Consider the following 25154-nt stretch of genomic DNA (forward strand, 5'->3'; position numbering starts at 1 on the left):
TACTAATGATTGATTTAAAAAACATTTTCACCAAAAACGATTTTAATCATTTAAAAACACTTCCAAACCAAAACCAATAATAAAAAAATTAGAGAAGAAAGATAGATCACCTTCTATCACACACCCTATTTTCCTTCTTTCTTACTTTTGTAGGCTTCCCGTTAATAAGGAGATTTTCGAAAACTCTTACCGTGTCATTCTATTTCTTCGGCTCCGAGTATGATGGAATTGTCCAATTGTAGCCCGACACGCTGCTTCAATTGCTCGATATGAAAAACGACAAACTCTCCAACTTGTAGTGCCATTTGTTATAATATAAAAATAGAAAGCATAAGGAAAAATCTCTAAAATATCAATTTTGTTAAATCATCTCAAACAATTATATTTTAAAATAATCAATTTTGTTAAAGCTCAAAGGTCATTCCAACCGAATGAGAGCCAAAAGGCTCCTTTAACTCTATAGCCTATAATAAATTATATTTTAATAAATAGTATTAGACTATATTTTATACCATCTCCAACCGAAAGGGCCAAAAAGTTATAGGCCAAATATAGCACTTTGACAAAAAATCATCTCCAACCGAGAGGGCCAAAAAGCCATAGGCCAAACATAATTTATTATTTTAATATGGTTACTTAAATTAAACTACCATATTAAAATAAGGTTTTCGAACATATTTTGAGTCCCACTTGTTGCCAAATTAATAAGCTTTCGGATTTTTTTATTTTTATATAATCTCAATAATTTTTTGGATAGGATTTCGAGTGACACGTGTCACTAACGTGAGTAACTCTCCATATTTCTTATCCTTATGTAATCTCAATAATTTTTCGAATAGGATTTTGAGCGACACGTGTCGTTAAAGTGAGTAACTCTCCATATTTCTTATCGTTATGTAATCTTAATTATTTTTCGGAGCGGATTTCGAGTGCCACGTGTCGAGATGTAATTAGTTGTGCAAATTTTAGATAGAATTCTTATTTATGTGACACTTCTTATCTTCAGCTTCCAATGTTAATAAATTGGCTAGATATTGGGATAGAATTCACGCACCTCCAAACATATTCACTTGTTTGAGAACTACTCTTGACACTATCTTCCGAGACCCATCTATAAGCCTTGCAAAGAGCTTCATCTTCTTTTTAGGTCCAAGCCCTTCCTTTCATTGCAAATGTGGCAATTTGAAAATTATTGAAAAAATTAAAGGAAAGATTATTGGAAGAGTTAAGAGAATAGAATGTGAAGAATTGAAATAAAATGAGGTAAGATGGTATGAAATGATGAAAAGTATGTGATAAATGGTGTAGGAATGACTTAGGTATTTATAGAAAAAAAATTAGAATTTTTTTTTAAATTCATCCAAAAAAAAAAAAAATCAAATTCCAACAATAACCTAACGGTAGCATGACATCAACTAGCCATTACTAGCTGGTGTCATGGTGACGCCAGATAGCTGTTGGCATTCAAATGTGCTGAGCTGGGGGCCTGACATTTTGGCGTTGGAGGGCTGGGCTATAAGGCTAGCGAGCTGGCTGCTCTTGGCTAGCCCTTTGGTTGGTTCTCCCATTTTTTGCCAGATGGGGACCACTCGCCCTCGGTTGAAGACATTTTTTTCAAAATGAGCTATTTTTAGCCCTATACCCCTTTGGCATGGTCGATTGAAGATGACCTAACAGACTAACTAAATGACAAGCTATCTTAACTTTGTGAAGGCTAACTAGCTAGATTTAGTAGGAGGGGAGAAGGATTTAAAATTTTGCCAACATTAAAATTATAAAATTACATAGTTTGTGCGCGTTTGGCTAGTTACGACGGTAACAAAAATTTAATCAATATTGTTGGAGATGCTCAAAACAATTGCGAGAGATGATATTATATTAATTTTAGAAAATTAGATTATAAACCATACATTAAGAGAAGAGAGAGTTCGGCAAAACCATACAATGGGTAATCTAATTTAGTATCAAATTTGTGATCCACGAGATTCAAACCTAAGACTTCTTACTTCATAAACGAAGAGAAATATCACCAGACCGTAGTTTTGAGTAACTCCAATCAAGGCATTTAAATTTCTTTTTAGAAAAAAGGAAAGAAAAAAAAATTCCCTGGTTTATCATAAAGTGTAAAGAAGTTGGGTTTGTGAGGTGTATTGCTCCGTAGATAACAGAGCAAACGGGTGGTTTGGTTATTGTTCCTCCGGAGAATCCAATTTCTTCTTCAAAAGATTCAGAAAAATCCCTCTTCCAAAAGCTGGGTTTCTCTCAGATTTTCCTCATGAATTCACTGCTTCGTTAAAGTAAGCTTCTTTCTCTCTCCTTTTAATTTTATTTTCTCTCTCCTCCATCGCCAAGAAGACGAAGAGCTCTCAGCTGTTTTCACCTTCTTGCCAATGGTGGTCTGTCAAGTGGGTTTTCTGCGGCTATAAGAACTTGCTTTCAATTGGGTATAGCTCAGATTTTCGATATCTTGCCATATCTGGGATAATATTGCGTTTTCGGAGATCTTGAGGTTTGTTCTTTGATGAGCTCTCAGTGTAGGTTGCTGACTTGCTGTTAGTAATTGGGTAGGGTTTATATTTTTGGCATTCATCGAAAGTGGTTTCTTGCTTCTGATATGTTGTTGTTTTTGTAGCTCTTGGTTGATTATATTTTGTGATTTTTGAGGATTTTGGCTCTGCAATCGGTTTATTGCTGCAGAAATTGAGGTTTTTGGGACTTGCGTATTGAAGCCTATTCACTGTTTTGTTCTTCTTCAGAAGTAGTATCTTTGTTATCTTCCGGATTTTGGATGCTGGGAATTCTGTTCTGTTGAATTGGGCACTATTTTACTTCCACAAATCTGTGGTTGTTAATTCAAGTATGCATTTTCATAACCGATTGCGCCAAAACTATAAAGGGTTTTTGATACTTAAGTTGGAACATTTCCCTCCCGCAAAGCTGGCAAACTCTTGGTTTTGGGTTGTTGGTACTGAGAATTGAAAGAGAGGAAAGTTTTCTTGGTGGAATCTGGTTTAGGGAAGATATGGACTTGTGGGTTGTTGCAGCAGCTGCAGGCGCCGGATATTTGACTAAGTATTGGCAGAACATATCGAAGAATGGGGATAAAGATGGCTTGTTAAATTTGCCTTTTGGGGATGCAAATCTTGACAAATCTGAATCCTCAAGGCATCCTTTAGACAGACTAGGACGCAGAAAGAAAGTGGGTGATGATGTTTCTACTGATAGAAAAAAGGCTTCGGATGCTTACTTGTTAGAAAGTTCTTGTGGGACAGAAGTGGCTTCTACTAGTGGGTATGATGGTGAAAAGCTGGGAGACTTGGTTAATTACAAGGATTGCAATGTACTTTCTTTATCACACATGTCACCGGTATACTCTAGAAATGAAAATGAGAATGGGGATGGGACTTGGATAAGTCATGATATTGATGACAGTACTGGTGCCACATTGCCTAAATCTTCGAGTGGGGAAGGGGGTTCTCATCATGTTCCTCTAAAAAACAAAAGTTCTGTTAGAACTAAGCGTTCATATGGGCATGTGATTAAGCCAGTAAATTCCTTAGAGAGTTGCCTTATGGCTCAGTTATATAAAGAGCGTGCTGAAGAGGAACATGTGCTTACCCTTCCATCGCCATCTAGTCCAAGTATGAGACCATTGTTTGTGACTGATGGAAACCGAATTATCAGCAAAGCAAGTGGAGATCATTTCAGGTCTCAGATTGGGATCGAGGAAAATAAGCTGCATAAGGAAGCCTATTTGGAAACTAATGAAAATGCATGTGGGGTTCCTCCACAACCAAAACTTGGTTATTTGGATCTGCCCAAGAAGATGAAAAGTAAGACAGGAAAGGGGCGGCATGGAAAATTGAGCAGTGCCAGTAAATTGGTCAATGGAAAACACTTGCATTCTGAAGGTAGTCCTCTTCTCATATTGTAGGGGTAATTTTATTTTGGGGTAATTCTCAATACTTTCCAGATTTTTCTCAACTAGATTCCACTTCATATGGGTAACCTATCGTCGTTTTAGACTTTGGAGGCTTTTTAAGTCTGTCTCCTTGCTTAAATTTTTTTTGTGTCATGTTCTTTCCTTGGCATATTCAATTTCTTAGGAAATATGGTATATATTGAAAGAGGGGAAAATGCATATTCTCTGGTGTTGTTAGATTGCTAATCAAGGGAAAAGTCATTTGTTTATATGCTAATGCTCTATTAAGTCAAGGTCCCAAATGCATATATGACTCCAATCGTAAAAGCTGAAAATTCTGTTCACCCAATATCCATATTTGCTACTTATTTGTGTACAGTATTTCTGACTTATCTCAGTTCATGTCCTCATGCTTTTCCCTTCATCAGGTTCACTGGATGGAGCAGTTCTTCTTTGTCTTGGGATTTCTATTGGCATAATATCTTCTTTGATAGCAAATAAAAGAGAAGTTGACAAGTTGAAAGATTTGTTGAAGCAGACCGAGAACTTGGTTCAGGATCTAGCGGAGGAACTCCAAATGAAAGATTCAGTAACAGTGAAGGAAATAGCTAATGAGAATTATGGTGCACAAGATACTTGTGACAGCTCCGTTTTTGACAAGGCACCAAATTCTTTTTCTACTGAACAGAATATGGACAAATATGATGGTAAAAATTCATATAACTGGAAAGCAGAAGAGAGTTCTGAGTCGATGAGTAAAATAGAGGCAGAGCTTGAAGCTGAACTTGAGAGGTTGGGGTTAAACATGAACACTTCTATTCCGGAGAGAAGATCGATTGATGTTGCTGAGGTCAGCTATGTTTATCTTTGTATTCTTATGTATAAGCAGCACATCTTTACATTTTAGTTTAGCTTTGAATTCTTTGTTGATTGGGTTCAAGTATCTCACTTTAGTAAATATTTGGCCCTTTTCCTATTATGTAAATGATTTTCTGCACCGAAGTTTCAGTTCTAGTATCATGTCTTTCTAGAACACGAATGCTAATTCCATAGGACCCGTTTATTACTGGCTTTCTATAATTCAAATGCGTTTTTTGGCTTATGTAGTGATCTCATCAGATTCTTTAAGTGCTAACGGAGATGATAATTTGTGCAGCTTGACCCAGACTTAATGGCAGATTTTGCTCAAGGCGAGCTGAGAGCTGACTTGGTTGGTGGGCTATCTGTTGCCCAATCCATGTCAAATGAAGAGGCAAGCAGCACCTCTACGGATTATCACTGTGCAAACTATGCAGTTTCTCCCAGAGAGCTTAGCTTGCGTCTGCATGAAGTTATCCAATCAAGACTAGAAGAACGTGTCCAGGAACTTGAGGTGTCTCTACAAAACAGCCAAAGGAAGGTCAAACTCGCAGAGTTGAAGCACAAGGATTCTTGGAGAGACTTCTCAGACAATCACATACATTCCGGAATCCATGAGATAACAAATTCTGCAGAAAATTGCAAAACCACGGCAGAGCCTCTAGTCATGAACTTATCGGGAGAAGCTTTAGATGCGTACAATGAGGCTTACGAAGAGTTGATGAAGATCAGTGAATCAGATGAGGAGGATTCACCTTGTCCGATTTTTGAAACATTCAGTGCTCAGAACCACAGTCAAACTCAAAGTGAACAGGTGAATGGTTCCGTGGGGAATTTTGCTTTCAGTAAAGATGAAACCGCAGGTGATGATTCACCTTGTCAAGCTTTTGAAACATTCAGGCTTCAAAGCCCCGGGAAAACTCAAAGTGAAGAGGTGAATGGTTCCGTGGGGAATTTTACCTTCAGTAAAGAGGAAACTGCAGGTGAAAATTCACCTTGTCAAGTTTTTGAAACAGTCAGGCGTCAAAGCCCCGGTCAAATTCAAGGTGATGAGGTAGATGGTTCTGTGAATCATTTTGATTTCAGTAAAGAGGAAACCGTAGGTGATGATCTCCTTTCATTCATGAGCAAAGCAAGTATCTCGGATGAGGAGCGCATTTCCAGGGTTCAGCGTTCAAATAAATCATCTGTCAGTGGGGAGAACAGTGATGATTCCGATGCTGAGATGGAGAAACAGTTGATAAGGCAGATTGTGGAGAAGGCCAAGAAAGGTTCTCCGGTAGTCCTGCATGCACAAAGGTGGTTCCGGTCAATTGATGAGAGCGAGAGTTAAAGTCGAAAACAGGAATGAAGTTTTGCAGTGTATAGATTCATAGAAAAAATGAAAATATAGAATGTGGTTAGGTATTCATTCTGTAGCTAAAGCTAATACGCCATTCGTTTGTAACGTCGTTGGTGTTTACCGATTTCCGAAGCTTATCAAGGCTTTTCGTTATTTAATCATCAGAAAATTTTCTCCAATATTTTCAGTTTTGTGTACTCTCCTTCCCATTTCTGCCTCGCCTTCCTTGTTTCTGTCCCCTTTTCTCACTTTTATGAGTGAAGTCATAAACAAGTGCAAGGGTAGTTTCTTCCCTTATTACGGGATTTTGGACGAGACAATGCTCTATTCTAAACTACTGTAATACACGGATAGGTGGTTTCAGTCGCCAGACGCAGAAAGCGGAAAAGAGAGTTTCAAACTTGAGTGCAAGGTGACAAAGCAAGTTTCAAACTTGAGTGCAAGAATTCGGCATGCCGTTTTTCCAACCGTTAACACCCCGGACAGAAATAAACAAGAGCTTGCAAATTGCACTTTCCTTGAACAATTGCTGGATAGATTCGACAAGGTCCTTCAACATGGGATACATTTCACGAGGGAGAGAATGAGTCGACAGTTATTTCCACAATTCAAGGTCCTTCATTAACAAAGCACACAGAAAGGTGCATGAAGTTTGTGACAGGCAAATACGACATAAAATGTAATAAAATGTTTCGGAGAGACGGGGAAGGGAACATGAGAAGGCTGTAACATAAACAAAAAAAATCTACTTGTAGCACTGCCGGAGACGCACACAGCCCCTGAAATCTAATAATTATTATCAGGCCCTCTTGGCGAAGTCACCAGCATCATCATCATCGTCCCTATCGTTTCCTTCCAGTGGATCATCCAGGCCAAAGCCAGTTTTGTTCTCTCCAAATGGAGCACTAGCAGTGCCAAAGCTGTTGTCGCCACCAACACCGAAGTTATCAGCAGTACCAGCTCCAAAATTGTTGCTATTGCCAAAACCTCCACCGGGGGCATCATAAGCATTTGCGCTTGGATAATTACCAGGACTGTTGTAGCTTCCTTGACCATATCCAGGGTTTCCTCGTCCATAGCTGTCACCTCCGCCGGGTCCGTAGTTACCATAATTATTTCCACCACCATAACTACTTTGACCATCACCGTAGTTATTATAGCTGGGGCGAGGCCTGTCAGTAGCATAATTCACCCTTACTCGGCGGCCATGAAGCTCCTACAGAATTTTCAGACAAAATTTAACAGTTGCCAAGGTATATGAAGTAACAGTGAGAATACATAAGACGACTATACTAATGCAATTTCATGTGACAAAACAGGTTTTGTATTATTTTAATTCTGCAAAATTGAATGTTTAGTTTCACCTGCTAGTATAGAAATTTTAAATCCCAGACACTAATTCAGTACTCAAAAATACTCCTCAATGTATATAGTAAACAAACAAATTCAATAGACCACTATTATCCAATACCATTTAACAAAAATAAGAAAGAATATAATAACAAATAACTACCTGCCCATCCAAGGCCTGGATAGCACTAGATGCCTCCTCGCTAGAAGTGAAGGTAATGAATCCAAATCCCCTTGATCTACCACTTTCGCGGTCCATGATGATTCTTGCTGCAAATTTATCAGGTCAATCAGCATCAATCATTTTTTACAAACAAACTTGTATTGAAACTAAAATGTGAGTTATCATCAGACAATGCAAATGGAAAGATGGAGAAACATGACACGACAACAGAGGTTCACAAGAAAGAAAAACAAAGGGATCATAAAATAAGTGAAGCCCACATCCACCCTTCACCAAGTCTCATAAGCATTTGACAGTCATCTGACCCATTTGACAATCCCGTCAAAAGAAAGGCCACTGCAAGTCTGTATAATATAATGCATTTTCATAATCGCCTTAGCTTATAAAGTCGCACAAGTCTAATTTTGTCTAGAAGTCCCAAAAGTAACACAAGCAAGCTAATTACATACCCTCAACAACTTCACCATATTTTTGAAAAGCCTCTCTCAGACTCTGGTCATCTGTCTGGTACGAAATACCTGCATTACAAAAGTGGGAGGCATCTTACCACAAAATCAAGCAACATGAGAGGAGGAATATCATATTCGGAAATATTGAAGTCCTGAAATCACCTCCGATGAACAGCTTTGAGCTTGCCATGGATGACATGCATCTTATAGCTTGATGGATGGACAGTTTGAGAGGAGATACTTCAGACCTGATCTGCTTGTTTGCGGTCTGCCTAAGTATGCTCCCAATTTTACTTAAGAAAGCCATCGTAATCGCCTAAAAGAAAGCACAAGCACACAAGCTTCAATAAACAAATATCTATCATCAACAATCATCCTGTTCTTTAGCACAAGTACCGCAAAGTGGCAGAACACTAAACATGTTATAATCATGTTAACACAAAGTCGTGGTTATGTACTATGCATAAGAAATCTTAATCTAAATTGTGTTTAAGTATTACTTAACTAATACATAAGATTAATTAGAGACCTACACAACGATCATCGAAAATAATTTCTTCACCTACTACTGAAACAAAACAACCCAATAAGAACGGGACGCGATCAAGCAGTTCCGCACTTCAAAAGGGTTACAAAATCACAAAAAAAATAAAAATAAATAAATTCTTACCTGGTTCTTGAGAAAGTGCAGGGAAATGATTCAAATGAAGTTGATTATAAAAACCCATTTCGAAGAATCTCAAGCAGAAAACTTTATTTCAACCCAATATTCTATAAATCGAAAAAGTACACCCCAAAAATTTCCCACCGCAAACACACACAGGTTCTTCCGTTCCGCAGCATCCATAAACCCCACAAATCAAAACTTCGCCTTCAAAACACTAGAAACTACAATCACACACACACAGAGATACAACCCCATACGAATCGTATACAAAACCCCCACATGCAAATATCAAAAACCCTAAATCCCTTCCAAAAAATAAACAAAAACCCGAATCGAAAAGCAACGAGAAATGGAAACAAAAACCAAATCACAAGGAATATCGAATGCACCGGAAGCATAACAACAACAGACGTCAGATCGGCGCGAGGGTTCGACGGAGATTTACCTTGTCCGGTTCTCACTGGCACTCTGCTCTCAGGGGACCGACTACAAAACCCTAAGGTTTCTGATTTCGAATAGGGTTTATGAGGAAAAGGGAGGAGTCGGATTATATGGGGAGCTCTGGGAGATCTGATCCGTCGGGTTTGGGGCCGAATTTACAGCCGTTGGATTTGAGTCGTGACGTTGAGGGTTTGTGGATGTCTACTGAGGGTGGATCTCTTTCCCCTAATCTACTAAGTTCGGAAATTCGGATTATTGCAATTTGATGCAACGATTACAAACAAAAACTCACTTTAAAAGTTATAATAATTTTAATATTTGGATCAAATTTCAATGACCTGAATTCTCAAACTTAATGAATTAAGGAAAAAGGATCCGGAAAGTATCAATTTCCTCTACCGGGCGGTACTACCTCCATGTGGACGTTTGTATTTGGGTTGTTTTAGGTTAACTATTTGAAAATTATTGACATTATTCTGTTATTTTGACCTATGATATAGTCGTATTTAGCTTCAATTGTAAATGAGACATTTTAAATTTAACACATGTGATGACGAGTTTGATTAAATTATTATCACTTGTTATGGCATGGAAGATTTAATTCAAAGTAAAAAAATATTATGTAAATTGTAGGAAAATTAGTAAAAAAAAACTAATGTCATCGTTTGGTTAAACCAGTAAAAAGTCAAAAAGATGAGCGGCTAAGATTGTTTCCCAACGCCATCGACCAGTCCAAGCAGCTCTTCCACAAAAACACCTGAGAAGCATTTCTCAGCCGAATTCTCAAGAGCCGCGACCAAATCTCAAATCAAAAATCCCAAATTCCGCCCCAAGATCCGAAATTGATCCGATTATCGGACACCCAATGGCCCAAAACACAAGACCCCCAACAATTCTCGAATCCCTGGGCGAAGAACTGATCAGAATCATCACTCCGGTCTCCGTCTGTATGCTGCTGGTGGTCCTTCTGGTCACAGTCCTAAACGACGACGCTTCATCCTCGTCGGAGACGGTGAACTCAATCGCCACCATTGCCTACGACGAGACCGCCTCGGACTCCTCCTGGGACAAATTCGTGGGTGCCCTCTTAAACGCCCTCGTTTTTGTCGCCGTCGTCACGGTCGTCACGTTCGTTTTGGTGCTCCTTTTTTACCTCCGATGCACCAGGTTCCTCAAAATCTACATGGGTTTTTCGTCTTTTGTTGTTCTGGGATTCATGGGCGGAGAAGTCGCCCTGTTTTTGATTCAGGACTTTAATGTTCCGGTCGATTCGATTACGTTTGTTTTGGTGTTGTTCAATTTTGCTGTTGTTGGGGTTTTGGCGGTGTTCATGTCGAAAATGGCGATTTTCGTGACGCAGGGCTATTTGGTTGTGATTGGAATGCTGGTTGCTTATTGGTTTACGTTGTTGCCCGAGTGGACAACTTGGGTGCTGTTGGTTGCCATGGCATTGTATGATCTTGCCGCGGTTTTGTTGCCCGTCGGGCCGTTGAGGTTGTTGGTGGAGCTCGCAATCTCTAGGGATGAGGAGATTCCGGCTCTGGTTTACGAGGCCAGGCCCGTGACTGCTCATGATTCTCAGGGTAATGTGGGTGAGAGGAGGGTTTGGAGAGATAGGAGAAATGAGAATTCGAGTAATGGGAATGAGAATCCCGGGTCAAATTCTAATGTCAATGTCGATCACGCTTCTGGTTTGAATTCAAGTTCGAATCTTGGTGAGTTTGGCAATGTTAATAATGATTCGAGTTTGGTTAGAGCCGAAGAGGGGCGGATTCCAGATAGGGGTCAAGAGCTATCTGCCCCATTACTTGAGCGTGTAGCAAATGTTCCACCTCGCAGGGGGGCAGATGTTGTGGCGAGTGAAAGCTTGTTGCTTGAGGGCATCGGATTGGGGTCCTCCGGTTCAATCAAGCTGGGATTGGGAGACTTCATCTTCTACAGTGTTTTAGTCGGGAGGGCAGCAATGTATGATTTTATGACCGTGTATGCGTGTTATCTTGCCATCATAGGTGGCCTTGGAGTTACTCTGATACTGTTAGCTTTGTATCAGAAAGCTCTGCCAGCTCTTCCGGTGTCAATAATGCTCGGCGTACTGATTTATGTATTGACACGGCTCTTACTCGAAGTTTTCGTTGTACAATGTTCCTTGAACCTCATTATGTTCTAGAAGTGGAAATTTTATTGCAGAAGATTGACAGGCAGCTGCAGAATGTATATGAAGCATCGGAGCATACTATGTGACACCGATGATTTCTCGTTGCAACCGGTATAGTTCTTTTCTGTGAACTGGTTGCACGTCCGGAATCTACATTGTTGCCTAAAGTTCATTTCAAATAGGGTAAGATTGTGATTTTGAAGGTCCCTTGGAGTCCAACACCTGCAAGTTTGGGAGGAGGGAGGACGCCGTATGGGTCGGAGCCTCGGAGGATGCCGGAAGGCCTACATGTGTTTGTACCAATAATGTTAAATGTTTGATTGTTTGTTTCGGTTAGATTCCTCCTTCATATTGAAATCGATGTTCATTGTACCTAGCACATAATAAACAAAATAATTAAAACGAATTCGGCCTCGTATTAAAATGACCGAGCACATTACTCTTTCCGGGACAAGAATATAGCCCGAACGGAGTTTCAGAACATCATCGGAATGTCCAACATTGATGCAAAGAAGTTCGTGGCGCGTCGAGGGTTCCATGAAAACTAGGTTTTATGATTGTTTTGGTACAATTTGAAAAACCGACTAAAAACCGTGAGTAATTTTCTTGAATTCTTTTCGCAAAACGCCCGATTGTTGGATTTTGCCAAAACCTTTTTCTTGCCGGAAAATAGTTTACGCTATGGGAAGCGGTCTTGCTATTTATCTTCCCACATAAGCATTGTTTATTGAATTTTTGGACTAAAAAACATAAAAATATAATAGGAAATACTAGCAAGGACCCAACAGGATCCTCTCCGAATCCTTTTGATAAGGATATTGTCAATCGTATCCGTTTATCGTACATCGTAAACGGATATGATTCACGAATATCCGGAATCCTCACAAAGAGAATCCGGCGAGGATCTGGATTCAACATGCACTAGGCCGTAACCAAATCAACTTTAGGGTGACCATCACGCCCAAAATATTTCTCTAAACGACGTCGTTAAGGAGACATATTTGAAGATTGTTGTGTCTACTTGCTCTAACTCCGGCCAGGACAAAAAGGGCAAATACAGCCTTGGATTGCAAGAAATTAGTCAAATGAGGACGCGCTTGGCAAATTAAGTTTGTCATTAGATGGAAAATAGAGAGAGAAAGTAGAGAGAGAAAGAAACCCCTAAGTCTAAGCAACGGCCTTCTAATCCTCCTCCTCTGGTTTCTCTCGCTCATCCCCGTCAGTTTCATTTTTCGGGTTTTCGATTTTGTTGTTTTCTTGAATTTTCGGTCTTACACCCCACCCCCCCCCCCCGGCCCCCATTGCTCGTAGGTTGGCATCGACGCGAAACTGAGCCTGCTGATTTTCAGGCCGGTAAGGAATCATCGTCGATTTTTCGAAGGCTGGAAGGTTGGCAGTCTCTCTGAGGGCACGTTTATTGGCATTTGGTTTTGCATGTAAGGTTAAAGTTTTCTAACGTGTCTTTTTTTTAATCTCGAATTCAAATTTCATGAACGACAATTGCTGAGATCTTTTCGTTGATCATGTTGAGCATGCAACTCGAATTTTCAATTTAGAACACAGGTACGATGTGTTCAAATCTTAGGGGCAACGATCGTGGAACACATTGTGATTTATGGTTCATATCGAATCTATGGATTCGAGGTTTAATGTCTCTAACAAAAAAATGAAAACTAAAAACGAAATGGTTGCTGGACGAGCCTACTTTTCTCGCACGTTGTTGTCCTTATATTTCTGTTTCGTTTTTCGATTCCCAGAAATCTGATGGTTTTGGACTGCAGGAGGCAGAACCAAGACAATTTTTAGTTATGGGATCGGCAGATGAGGGAAATAGGTTAAGCCCTCCCTCCTCTTCCCCCTCCACCTCGTTACCAACATTTTTGGACACTCCCCACGAAGAGTCCACCACGGAAGCAGCCCCCAAAACCACAACGACCTTGCAACAACCTGATCAGGACAACAATGTCGTAGAAACTTTGGATCCCGGATTCAATCAGACAACATTACAAGGTGTGGAACATGGAGATGGAACAAGAGACAGCGATACGAAGAAAAGCCCTGCAGCTACAACTCACTGTGGAATTGATATTGCAGGCAAAGGAAGCAGCGGGTCAGGCGGATTAGACCCGTCCAATCAGTTGAATGAGTTGAGGACGGATCCAATTACCGCTCTAGGCGAAGCTAACACTTCTACCGTAGGAGAAAATTTAAGTTACTCTCAGGTATCTGATTGTTCCGAAGCCTTTGAATTGGGTGCAAATGCAGCCACTGACGAGGATTTTGCCGCCTATGCGGGCACAGAGCCCGCACAGGACGTGCAACCTAGTGATGGACTAGAAGGGTCGCATTCTCAACCAGCAGTTGATGCAAGCGGTTCAGCAACACAATCTCCGCCAACGCAGGTGATGGAGAGGCCAGGCGACCCTACATCCTCACCGTATAGGATTCCGGATTACGTGTTTGCTAGGAACAAATCAACATCCCCAATGGAATGGAGCCCCGCTTCCAACGAGTCATTGTTCAGCATTCAGATGGGAAATATGAGTTTTACCAGGGACGAGTTTAACTGGTTGTGTAAATCCGGTGAATTGGGTTTACCTGGTGAGGTAAGTTACTTGCCTAGTGGTCCATGCAGCATTGACTTCACAAGCAACCAGCCTCCGGCTAAGCAAACGGCGCAATCAGCAGAGAATGCTTCCAATAACAAAGGCAATGTGAAGGAGGAGCCGAGCCTGAGGGCAACCGAAGCGAAAGCTGTGGAAACCATGAGAGAAGTTATAAGGGAAAATGCAGAAAGTCATGAGAAGGAGAAGGCACCCACCGCGGGCGAGGGCGGCAAGTATCATTCAGCTTGCCTCTCTCATGTTTCGGATGGAAGTACAAAATCTTTTGCATTCCCAATGTAAGTTGCTGGTAAATGTTAGCAAAATTTAAGGTTAAAACATGTTTTTGGTCTATGTAGTGTTCACAAAGTTACACTTGCCACTGCATTTTACGTCGAATCAGGTCTTGTAGTTGCAAACTGTTCCGACTTCAGGACATTCGTCATGTTGATTTCTTGTCCAAAGTCCGTCAAATTTACCTTCCCGTGTAACGCGTATGTGACGGATTGGTACAAGGAATCAACAAAAGTTGACGAGTGTCCTCGCGTTGGAACAAATTGCAAACTATAGGGATCAAATTCGAAGTAATCTGAAATACTGGTAGAAATGGAACTTTGTGCAAACTACAAGGACTAACAATGTGTTTCGAACAACGACGGGATTAGCTTGAAATACTGCCGTTCGAACAATCTCATACGAACAAATACCTACTTGCATTGCAACTATGTATTTTTGCTCGTTTGCATGTTGAGCAAACATCTGAACATTTTTCTGTTCCATGAAGATTGGCAGGGGACGGAGACATAAATGTTTCGCTACGGGGAGAAGGAGCGAAACACAAGCACCAACCGGGGTCAAAGCCAACGTCTCAGCGACAATCGCAGCCGCAGACACGGGAAGAAACACCGGAAGCATCTTCTCAGGCCTCGAAACCAACCCCAATTGAACCCAAGTGCAGATGGGGGCTGTCTTGCTTCTCTTGTTGCCCATCATGCTGTACTTAGCGAGAGTGGGGAATTCGGAATTTGAATATTGGGGTCTGAATGGTAAGGGCATAAGTTTTTAAGATAGAAACATAGCTCGAGCGTAAACAAACTTCAGTTCACTCATGGAGGCATTTCATGGAATATTTGGTGGGCTTGTTGCCTAGCCGTGTCACATACACCAACATATATCGACATTTGTCAAAGCAATTGACGAGTGCTGTCGAGAGTAACTGTTGAGTGTTGTCGATGTAACTTGATTGCTATCAAGATATGCTTAGCATGTATTACATCAAACGCTTGGTGAGCACAAAAAGGACTCATACCATACATTCGGAGTGTCCTAAAAACTTTCACATGATTATTTCCTGGCATCCAAGTGGTCTCAGAGTGGTCCTGAGACCACTTTGGTTCCAATGTACATCCGCCCTATTGCTTAGAGGGAAAAGTTATTAACACTTGCAACAAAAAGAATTGAAAAAAAAAAGAGAAAACAAAATATAGATTAGGAGTTTATCTCTTGTTGTTGTACATTATATATGGTTATACGTATTCACATATTATTTTCTCTCCTTGGAGTTGTATGTGAGGTTAACATGTTTTTTAGCATTAATAGAGATTAATTAAACTGATTATTTAGGTATTTCCAATAGGGAAAGTAAATATTTAATCCATGTTAATGCAATACTTCATCATGTTCCAATTTATTGTGTTGTTTTCTTGTAAATTCACATGGACGATTACATACATTTGGTTTGGCAAAAATAGTAAATAAACCTACGTTTTTTTGTTTGACAAAAGATCATCTTATAGTGGCTTCGTTACAGCAGTCTACATTTTTGGGAGCTGAGAAGGTTCAAGGGCATTTCAGCCTTTCTCTTATTCACCATCGTGTGATTCACACAACATAAAAAATCAAACTCAAAATGTGTCGTGTGGAATACACGCCTGAAATTTTACCATTGAGACATCCGTGGTGGTTAATGTACATGAGTTTAGTGTCAGCATGTCTGCAAAGGCTCGTTAACTATGCGGAGCCAAATAGTATTCCTAACAATATTCATGTTGTAATTGACCAAAAACAAAAAGATGAGTCATGTCAAACAAAATTTCAATAACATACATGGTACAACTTTAATGTTGTAAATTTTTTCATCATGCAAGGCAAAATCACTTATTTATCTCTTAAAACTAACGAAATGGACAAAAGTGAAACAAATATGAAAGTTTGAGGTCTATAGATTTCTGTAACTAAATCAGAGGTTTAAGTTAATCAATTCCAATAAAACTCCGCAGATGGAGCTTTATCCTTCCTACAATTTTGGAGCGGATCTGTTACACAACTTTTTTTAATACAACTTTTGGCACAAGTTTTTCTACGGTTCACTCCGTAATGTATTTCAATGATTATAGTCGTCTATTTTTTAGAACATTATTCATAGATCATCCTTGCAAAACATTAGACATATCCAAATCCATTAAAAACATTAATCGGTAGTGAAGAAAATGGACGAATACGCTTTTACAAATAAATCATGAACCCTTAGTCTAACAATCATATGATTTCAGATTTAGATGATTTTTGGTAAACATAATTTTTAAAAGAAGACCTAAAAGATAAATAATTCGGATCCTTAAAATACATTAACCCCAAAAAAACTTTCGTGAAAAATTATATAAAAAAAAAGATGCCTCCGATCCGTCCCATTACTCTTAAAAAAAATTCAATAAAGCTCTAATTATATTTTGGATCCAGTTGTTTGGAAAGGCCCACAATATTTCAGTAACCCAAACCCGTTAGGCGCAAAACAACGGGAGGGTAAATTGGTAAAAGAACGAAACGAAATCGAACCGGCGGGGGCGCCAAGGCGACAAAAATCCAAACCAAAAACCGTCGAAACCCGAAATTGGCGCCAAAACACGTAAACATTTCAAAAAGTCTCCCGCCGGAATAAAGTAATACAAAAACCCCCGACTCCAACACGCAGACGCTCTCATATCACCATCTCTCCGCCTCCATACATTTTTAGAGAGAGAAAGCTAGAGAGAGAGAGAGAGAATGGCGAAGTTAGGGCCAACCCCAGATGCGATTTCGATCATCTTGGCGAACAAGTCGCCGGATGAGTCCGTTGAGCTGCCGGAGATCGTGGTTCAGGTCTGCGATCTCACCCCCAGGGGCAAGTCTTTCATGTGAGCTTTTTATCTTTCTCTTTGTATTTTTGCTTTTTCGGTTTCATTTGTTTCTGGGTTTTAGTTTAGGGCTTTCAGAAATCCCTTTTTAGATCTGGATCCGGTTGCTCTCTTCAATTTTTGGAGATTTAAGTTCTGGGTTTTCTGAACTGATTTGTGATGAGTTTGGATTGTGAAGTTTTTGGGTTTGATCGAGGTTCTTGCGTTTTGGAATGTGGTGCTCTAGGTTTACTGCTACTGATGGAACTGCGAAGCTAAAGGGGATGCTCTCCTCGCGGCTGGCTCCCCAGGTCACCTCTGGGGAGATTCAGAATCTGGGTCTCATTCGCGTTTTGGGTTACTCTGTTAATTTCAATTCGAACTTGTCCGAAAAGTAAGCGATTCAGACTCTCTCTCCCCCTCTTTTGAAATGTTGGGAATGGAATGTTGAAGTTTTGTTTTGGTTTTTTTGTTTTGTTGTTTTCAGCTATCTGCTTGTAACAAAATGTGAGGTGGTTTCGCCTGCGCTTGAGGCGGAGGTGAAAAATGAGGTCAAAAGGGAAGATGTTGGGATCATATTGAATCCCAAGCAAGAAATGGTTTCAGAATCTGCTGCCCAAATTGTGCATGAGCAGGCTGGGAAGGTCAAAAAGGAAGATGTTGGGGTTATATTGAAGCCCAAGCAAGAAATGGTTTCAAAATCTGCTGCCCAAATTGTGCATGAGCAGGCTGGGAAGTAAGTGTTTTTGTTTTGCTGCCAATCAGTTGTGACTCTGTATTTGAATTTATGATTGTGTTTGTTGATAGTTTGGTTTTGTATGTATTGATTTCAGTATGGCCCCATCTGCGAGAATGGCTATGACACGAAGGGTTCACCCGCTTGTTTCCTTGAACCCTTACCAAGGAAATTGGACCATAAAGGTTCGAGTTACAAACAAGGGTACCATGCGTACATACAAGAATGCTAGAGGTGAAGGTTGCGTCTTCAATGTGGAGTTAACAGATCAAGATGTAAGCCACAAGCTCATTTGATTTTGTTGGCATTCTTAGTTTCCCGATAACAATGGCTTAATGTATGTGGTGTAGTGATTCTTATGTTGTGTAAATTTGTTTATGTTGGTTTAGGGCACCCAAATTCAAGCAACAATGTTCAATGAAGCTGCAAAGAAGTTCTTTGAGAAGTTTGAGTTAGGGAAGGTTTATTACATTTCAAAGGGATCTCTGAGGGTTGCTAACAAGCAGTTTAAGACGGTGCAAAATGATTATGAAATGACTTTGAATGAGAATTCTGAGGTGGAAGAAGCTAGCAATGAAGCAGCTTTTGTTCCTGAAGTAAAATTCAATTTTGTGCCCATTGATATGTTGGGTCCTTTTGTTAATGGAAAGGAGCTTGTGGGTAAGCAACCACTCCTCGAATCTGTTTTGATATGTGTCTTCTGCTTTCTCAATTACTTGTATCTGCTTTATATCTTAGATGTTATTGGGGTTGTTCAAAATGTGTCTCCTACAATGAGCATTAGAAGGAAGAGCAACAATGAGAGTATTCCAAAGCGTGATATCACCATTGCTGATGAAACGTAAGCTTACGGTACTTCTTGTTTAGCAACTGACTACAATTGCCATATGTTAACACTGTGTATTGAATCAATTTGTATATGAACTGCAGGAAGAAGACAGTTGTGGTTTCTTTATGGGGTGAGCTCGCAACTGGTGTAGGCCAGGAATTGCTTGACATTGCTGATCAATCTCCCGTAGTTGCTATCAAGTCCCTCAAAGTTGGAGACTTCCAAGGTTGCCTAAAAGTTTATATAACAGTTCAAAGGATTATGCATTTCTGAACCAACATGAACACTCAAAGTTCCTGATAGTAATGTACTCTTGTATATTGTTGCAGGTGTATCGTTGTCAACATTGAGCAGGAGCACAATATTGGTTAATCCAGAGTTACCTGAAGCACAGAAGTTGAGGTCTTGGTAAGTTATTTTTCATCAGGATTTTACCTTCTCTTTTTTTTATCTACATGAGTTATCTATGATTATGTTTTCTGGTACCCGAAAAATGATTAAATTGCCTTAATTGTCAGGTATGATTCTGAAGGTAAAGAATCTTCTTTGGCCTCTATTGGCTCTGGTATGAGCCCTTCAGCCAAGAATGGAGGAAGGTCCATGTACTCTGACAGAGTCACCCTGTCTCATATATCTGAAGACCCGTCCTTGGGTGAGGATAAGGTATAACCACTTTATCCATGGCTCTTAATTACATAAGAATCTTTATTTCAATAGAATTGAAAATCTTGAAACTTTTATGAATTTTGGTTGTACTGAATATTTTTGTTTTTGTCCTATGCAGCCTGTGTTTTTCAGTGTTAAAGCGTTCATAAGTTCGATCAGGCCTGATCAGACAATGTGGTACCGTGCTTGCAAAACTTGTAACAAGAAAGTGACTGAAGCTATTGGGTCTGGTTATTGGTGTGAAGGGTGCCAGAAAAACGATGAAGAATGCAGTTTACGGTAAAATACAGTTCAATATTTCATGATAAGGATGCTATTGGCGTTTTTATACAGATTCCCAACTTCTCTTATCCATTTTGTTCTCTTTCCAGGTACATATTGGTTGTGAGAGTTACTGATGTAAGTGGGGAAACGTATCTTTCTCTTTTCAATGACGAAGCTGAGAGGGTCCTCGGGTGCTCTGCAGATGAACTGGACAAATTGAAATCACAGGTACATCTTTACAATTCAATTCAGGGTGCTTATTACAAATGATTAACTCAACCATGAAATATCAGCAGCTGGTTTCTAATCTTTGAAACTTCTACATTTTGTTTCAGGACGGAGACGGGAATGAATTCCAACAAAAACTGAAAGAAGCAACTTGGGTTCCTCATCTTTTTAGGGTCAGTGTTACTCTGAATGAGTACAATAACGAGAAGCGGAAGAGGATAACTGCCAGGGCAGTTGCTCCAGTTGATTTTGCTGCTGAATCGAGGTTTTTGCTTGAAGACATATCGAAGATGAAGGCGTCATAAGTTAACGATCTAGAAGGATGAAGAATGAAAATGTTATCTAGGCAGATCTAACTTTAATCTCTCTGGTTTAGGTTTTGTATGTGATTTTCAGATCAGTACAGGTGGTTTTTGTTGCATTCCAGAAAAATGCCTGATAGTGTTTGTCTAGTTGTATAAATGCACTTCTTTTATAATCCTGTGATTCACATTTTTTTTTATGGATGCTGATAAGTTTGGTATGAATGATTTACTCACTACAAGCGATATTAGTACTCTAAACTAGACTAGAAGGGAGGGTTTGAACTCGGGATGGGACATTGGGTTGAAGAGGAAGATTTTATTGTCCACTCGGATTAGAAATTGTAAGTTTCACTCGACTATGGTCTAAAAAGGTTTCAACTTTTGCACACCCAAATCAAATCCAAAGTTCGAAATTCTGAGATTTGATGATTTTGAACAAATATGTTTAAAATATCCAAGAACGAAATTTAAAGACGAAATATCCACAACAACAACAACAACAAAGCCTTTTCCCACTAAGTGGGGTCGGCTATATGAATCCTAGAACGCCATTGCGCTCGGTTTTGTGTCATGCCTTCCGTTAGATCCAAGTACTCTAAGTCTTTTCTTAGAGTCTCTTCCAAAGTTTTCCTAAGTCTTCCTCTACCCCTTCGGCCCTGAACCTCTGTCCCGTAGTCACATCTTCGAACTAAAGACGAAATATCCAACATCACTAAATTGTAATAACTTGGGATGAAAGTAGACTAATGGCAAGATACTAATTGAACTGAGAAAAGAACTGAAAAACGATATTCTCTAAATGAATTTTACAGGGTTATGGATGGTCTGCAGAAATTGCACTTACATAGTTTAACAAGCTTAAATGATACCTAAAATGTACTTTCGATCTCACGCCTTCTCATAGGAAGAGACCATTGATGCTATTTTGTGCAATAAACTTGATGCATTCTTGTCATTGAAGGAGGTCCACTCTTGAAAGTTATGTAGGCTTCCTGTGAAGTCTGTAAAAAGTCCATCGACACCTATCTCGTTAATCCAGTAATTGTACTCTGCGTATGGATCTTGATGAAAGTTCAAGTGCAGGAATGAGTTCTCGTTTCTGTATGTGTAGGGGTGCACCTGCATTGGAATTGAAGGAGATGTAAGAACACGATTTACAGGAACTACGTCCATGCATCTGCAGCATTCGTATTTCAGAAGATAAATCACAGAAAACCAACGTGGGTTCCTCATATTTTTAGGGTGGGTTTACAACACGATGTATCTAAGAGACACCTTGGTTCACCCCATCCAGATTATTATACGTATCTTACAATCCATAACGAGGTTTTGTGCCTGAACAGCTACAAATTAGTCTCTTACAAAGGAAAATATTTATCTTTTGTTCTGTTCTACAGTCATTCAACCTTTTACTAGTAGCTCTCGTCCAGCATGTTACCATATTTTGGCTTCGCAAATTATAGCAGAGACAACAATGATGCCACTAGTCAAAGAAACAGGACCCGATTACCCCAAATCAAACAGATAAGTGTTTGCAGAGAAGAAATCTACCTGTAGGTCATGTGCATGGGCTCTGGAGACCAAATCGGTAGGTGTTTGCAAATAATTGTTCACTACAGGAACTATAGTATCTTTCCACGGTCCAATGCCCACCACATAATCCTTAATGTAGTCAAGGTAAGGATCCGAAGTAATTTCCCAATAGGACTGCACATCATAGATTCGAGGTCAGTCAGTCAGCAAGGAATACAAATACTGAAAAGTCAAAGGAAGAACTATAGTGTGTAAGTAGTCTACGGGGAGATAAACGCTAGAAAGAACACAAACCTGATTAGTGTCTTGCGTTGGAATAGTAACATCGTCAATTAAGAAGATCTTGGGCAAGTCTGTCAGATTTGATACGTATACAAGTGAAGTTGGAGCAAATGACTGGATAAATGCAGGTTGTTTCAACCAATCTTTTGATAGGTATGAACCCTTGTATCCGTACTTCGTAAGTGTCTCCACAAATTTGTCCTCAAACCTCTTACCATCTGCCCACTTCACCTGTCATAAATTAAAACATCAGGTAAGTGTTGTACAAAAGAGAAAGATATCCATCAGATTCAGCACCAGAAATGGTGGCAGAGATTCCATGTCCTGATGCTTTCTTACGTAATTAGTAAGTGCGAAACTTAAGAGTTGTTTCCATCCGTTAATAAAAAAACTCTAGAACTAGACCGTGACAGATTAGAATAAAATAAAAAAATGCTAATCACATTCTGTGAAGCCATTATTTGTGGTAGCTTTCAGGATACTTACATGTTGGTTGATCAATACAGGATTTTTAATCTCCGGATATATTCCAACAACTCTGGGTGCGTCCAGTGCGATTGAAATGTACTCTTCAAAAGTAATAATCGGATATTTTCCTGAGGAATGCATCAGAGAAGGATATCTCAACCATCCTTATATTTCCATCTATATAAATGAATATCTTTTACTTGGAATTCGGAAACAAAACATATGCTTTTTAATGCAAAAAATTACGTAAGTGTAGCAATATTACATTACATATAGCACGTTCTATACAACGACCTAGGGAATTAGCACTGTGAGTCAAGTGGTGAGATGAGTCACAGTAAAGCTTAAGCACACGGTCTATCTAAATGCTCGATCAAGCTCAAAACATAAACTAACAATATAGCGCTTGCATGATTTTAAAGCCACAAGATAAAGCTATTAATGGTTAGAAATCTGATACTGGAATAAGGTCTCTATCATCAAATAGTCAGTAACAGAAAGTAATGAAAGATGCATGCTAAAATTAAGAGTTATTTGCCGAGATAGGTACTCACCATTATATTGTTGATCCCGAAATGAGTATCTCTGCTTCACTCGTAATGACTTCAGTTCTTTTAGTGTAAAATCAACTGCATACAGGTTAAAGTAACTTTTAATTTCGCAGTTGGCGACAAAGACATCACAAAAAGTAAAGATAGAAGTATAAGAATTTTGGGAGTTGTGGTAAACTAACAAAACTTATCACTTGAGTGTTCAACCGTCACTTAGAAGATGGGATGTACAAAGATACCCATCAACACAATGCGTTCAATGTTCAGTGAGACTAACGATTTAAAAAAGTGTTGCAAGCAGAAGGGCTTCACATACCAGTAAAAAAACCGGTAGTGTTGAACCCTTGAACTTCATAGGTTCTTTTACGATCTGCAAACTCCTTGTGTTCGGCAACATCAGTTGTATCATCAAGGGTCACATCATGAAAGCATATAAGAACACCATCTTTGGAAGATAGGATATCCGTTTCAATGAAGTCTGCACCCTCTTCAATAGCTCTCTGCAAGAATGAAAGTTTTAGTACCCACGTACCGGGAACAGCTTTTCATCAAGTGAATGAAGTTTAATGAAACGCATACAATATTTAACTATGCCCATATTTAGTGAATTATTACTATGTATGCAGCAGCAGTTTCTTCAGGAATCTCTCCATTTGAACCTCGATGAGCAATGTTGTATGGACGAGAAGTCTGTAGAGGCTGTCTATTGGTGGCATGCGGATCGATTGGCCTTCCGGAACACCCAACAAGGAGCAGTAGGAACACAAGAGGTGCAAAGCCTGTCACGTACAACTTATGAGTCTTACTAATTTAGATTGGCATCCAACTTATGAGTCTTAACACTACACCATTATCATACATACAAACCGAAATAATATCATCGCCATTTGCGCTACAAACTAACCTGTGCCTTCCCATATTTAGAAACCAATTGGCTCATTCAACTAAAAACGCCTACTTATAAATAGTATTAAAAAAACAACCTGACATTACCCCTACATCAAAAAATTTTGCTAAATTAGGAAACACTCAAGGCATATTTCAACTAAATATCAATTTCCCAGACTTGTTGGATGGACACATGGAGGGTGGTGATTGGGTTTTTTGGTCTTCGACAGTTGCCGGTCATCTTAAGGAATACAGAGTTTTGAATGATTGAATTGCAAGTTAACGCAGCGACCAATTGGCGTTGACTGAATGGTGACCTGTCGTACGCGTCGTGATATATACTTCCGTTTGGACATTGACAATGTGGGACGGAGAATAGAACGGAGACACTAAAATGACTGTATTTTAAAGGGTTTTTTTTCTTTCGAAAAATCATATTTTTACATTACAAAGTCAATTCTGGTACTATTTATTTTACTCTTTATTTTGTCATTATCGTTAAAACTCAAAATTTTCAAGCCCTTTTCATTAGTACCAGAATTGACTTTGTTAAATTTAAATCTATGTTTTATAATTTATGTTAAATTTATAGAAAATTAGATTTTAATTCCTAATTAAGATGAAGTTAAAAAAAAATGTCTTATACAAGACTAAAAATTGATTTTAGTCCCTAGACTCTTTTTAATGCCAGCATATGTATTCAATGTCTTTCTTTTTTATTTATAATTTTATGGTGTTCTTAAATTACATTTTATGAAAATATTATAAATTTTAATTCTCATTATTATGGTGAGTATCTTATATAAAAAAATATTTTCGTAGAGATTTTTCGATACACTTATGTTTGTGCATATTTTCTTATGTGCCACTAATTCATTACAATATATTTAGGTACGAACATTTCAGTACATTGGGTTAGTAGAATATGTTTAGATACGGACATTTAGGTACACTAGTTTAGTTTAGTATAATATATTTAGGTACCGACATTTTGGTACACTAGTTTAGTATCATATAGTTAGGTACGAAATTTTTGGTGCACTTATGTTTTTGCATGTTTTCTTATGTGCCACTAATTCATTACAATATATTTAGTTACGGATATTTCAGTATACTAAGTTAGTAAAATATATTATGATACGGACGTTTAGGTACACTAATTAGAAGAACTTAAATAAAATTAATGAATTAAAATGTGTATGATAATAAATTTAAAATTTAATGTAATGACATTAAATAAGATATCTATTAAATATTAAAAAAAAATATAATATGAATTTG

At 39.0% G+C, this 25154-nt stretch overlaps 6 protein-coding genes across 12 annotated transcripts; 4 read left to right on the forward strand and 2 right to left on the reverse strand.

Moving 5' to 3' along the window:
- Positions 1-2124: 2124 nt before the first annotated feature.
- On the forward strand, positions 2125-6303 carry LOC126626088 (uncharacterized). 6 transcript variants are annotated; one of them, XM_050295292.1, is made up of 5 exons: positions 2126-3911; positions 4351-4772; positions 5079-5655; positions 5776-5866; positions 5960-6303. In XM_050295292.1, exons 1-5 carry the CDS (start codon positions 3023-3025, stop codon positions 6111-6113), a joined length of 2133 nt encoding a protein of 710 aa, XP_050151249.1. In that variant the 5' UTR covers positions 2126-3022; the 3' UTR covers positions 6114-6303. The 6 variants fall into 6 exon arrangements, with proteins under 6 accessions (XP_050151244.1, XP_050151245.1, XP_050151246.1 ...); XM_050295291.1 differs by having other exon boundaries at positions 2127-3911; positions 5079-5643; positions 5764-5866; XM_050295287.1 differs by having other exon boundaries at positions 2125-2509; positions 2633-3911; positions 5079-6303.
- Positions 6304-6717: 414 nt separating this feature from the next.
- LOC126626090 (glycine-rich RNA-binding protein 4, mitochondrial-like) lies at positions 6718-9360 on the reverse strand. Its single transcript, XM_050295293.1, has 5 exons — positions 9218-9360; positions 8268-8421; positions 8106-8174; positions 7636-7742; positions 6718-7338 (listed from the first exon to the last, which is right to left on the reverse strand). The coding sequence occupies exons 2-5, from the start codon at positions 8410-8412 to the stop codon at positions 6922-6924; spliced, it is 738 nt and encodes a 245-aa protein (XP_050151250.1). The 5' UTR covers positions 8413-8421; positions 9218-9360; the 3' UTR covers positions 6718-6921.
- A 577-nt stretch (positions 9361-9937) lies between these two features.
- On the forward strand, positions 9938-11774 carry LOC126627042 (presenilin-like protein At2g29900). The gene has a single exon (XM_050296463.1). The coding sequence runs from the start codon at positions 10079-10081 to the stop codon at positions 11378-11380; it is 1302 nt and encodes a 433-aa protein (XP_050152420.1). The 5' UTR covers positions 9938-10078; the 3' UTR covers positions 11381-11774.
- A 634-nt stretch (positions 11775-12408) lies between these two features.
- On the forward strand, positions 12409-15514 carry LOC126625666 (uncharacterized). Of its 2 annotated transcripts, none has more exons than XM_050294693.1 (3): positions 12409-12804; positions 13126-14270; positions 14756-15514. In XM_050294693.1, the coding sequence occupies exons 2-3, from the start codon at positions 13177-13179 to the stop codon at positions 14973-14975; spliced, it is 1314 nt and encodes a 437-aa protein (XP_050150650.1). In that variant the 5' UTR covers positions 12409-12804; positions 13126-13176; the 3' UTR covers positions 14976-15514. The 2 variants fall into 2 exon arrangements, with proteins under 2 accessions (XP_050150650.1, XP_050150649.1); XM_050294692.1 differs by having other exon boundaries at positions 12410-12804; positions 13150-14270.
- A 1430-nt stretch (positions 15515-16944) lies between these two features.
- LOC126625787 (replication protein A 70 kDa DNA-binding subunit B-like) lies at positions 16945-20324 on the forward strand. Its single transcript, XM_050294863.1, has 12 exons — positions 16945-17144; positions 17371-17517; positions 17611-17859; positions 17957-18134; positions 18249-18519; positions 18598-18700; positions 18790-18914; positions 19018-19096; positions 19207-19351; positions 19473-19633; positions 19726-19846; positions 19954-20324. The coding sequence occupies exons 1-12, from the start codon at positions 17014-17016 to the stop codon at positions 20149-20151; spliced, it is 1908 nt and encodes a 635-aa protein (XP_050150820.1). The 5' UTR covers positions 16945-17013; the 3' UTR covers positions 20152-20324.
- A 566-nt stretch (positions 20325-20890) lies between these two features.
- On the reverse strand, positions 20891-23903 carry LOC126625629 (glycerophosphodiester phosphodiesterase GDPD6-like). The gene is made up of 8 exons (XM_050294669.1): positions 23890-23903; positions 23601-23793; positions 23302-23485; positions 22989-23063; positions 22453-22562; positions 21979-22197; positions 21703-21858; positions 20891-21270 (listed from the first exon to the last, which is right to left on the reverse strand). Exons 1-8 carry the CDS (start codon positions 23901-23903, stop codon positions 21040-21042), a joined length of 1182 nt encoding a protein of 393 aa, XP_050150626.1. The 3' UTR covers positions 20891-21039.
- Between the last annotated feature and the right edge of the window lie 1251 nt (positions 23904-25154).

This window comes from Malus sylvestris, chromosome 6 (genome assembly GCF_916048215.2).
Source record: "Malus sylvestris chromosome 6, drMalSylv7.2, whole genome shotgun sequence".
In the NCBI taxonomy this organism is placed as follows: domain Eukaryota; kingdom Viridiplantae; phylum Streptophyta; class Magnoliopsida; order Rosales; family Rosaceae; genus Malus; species Malus sylvestris.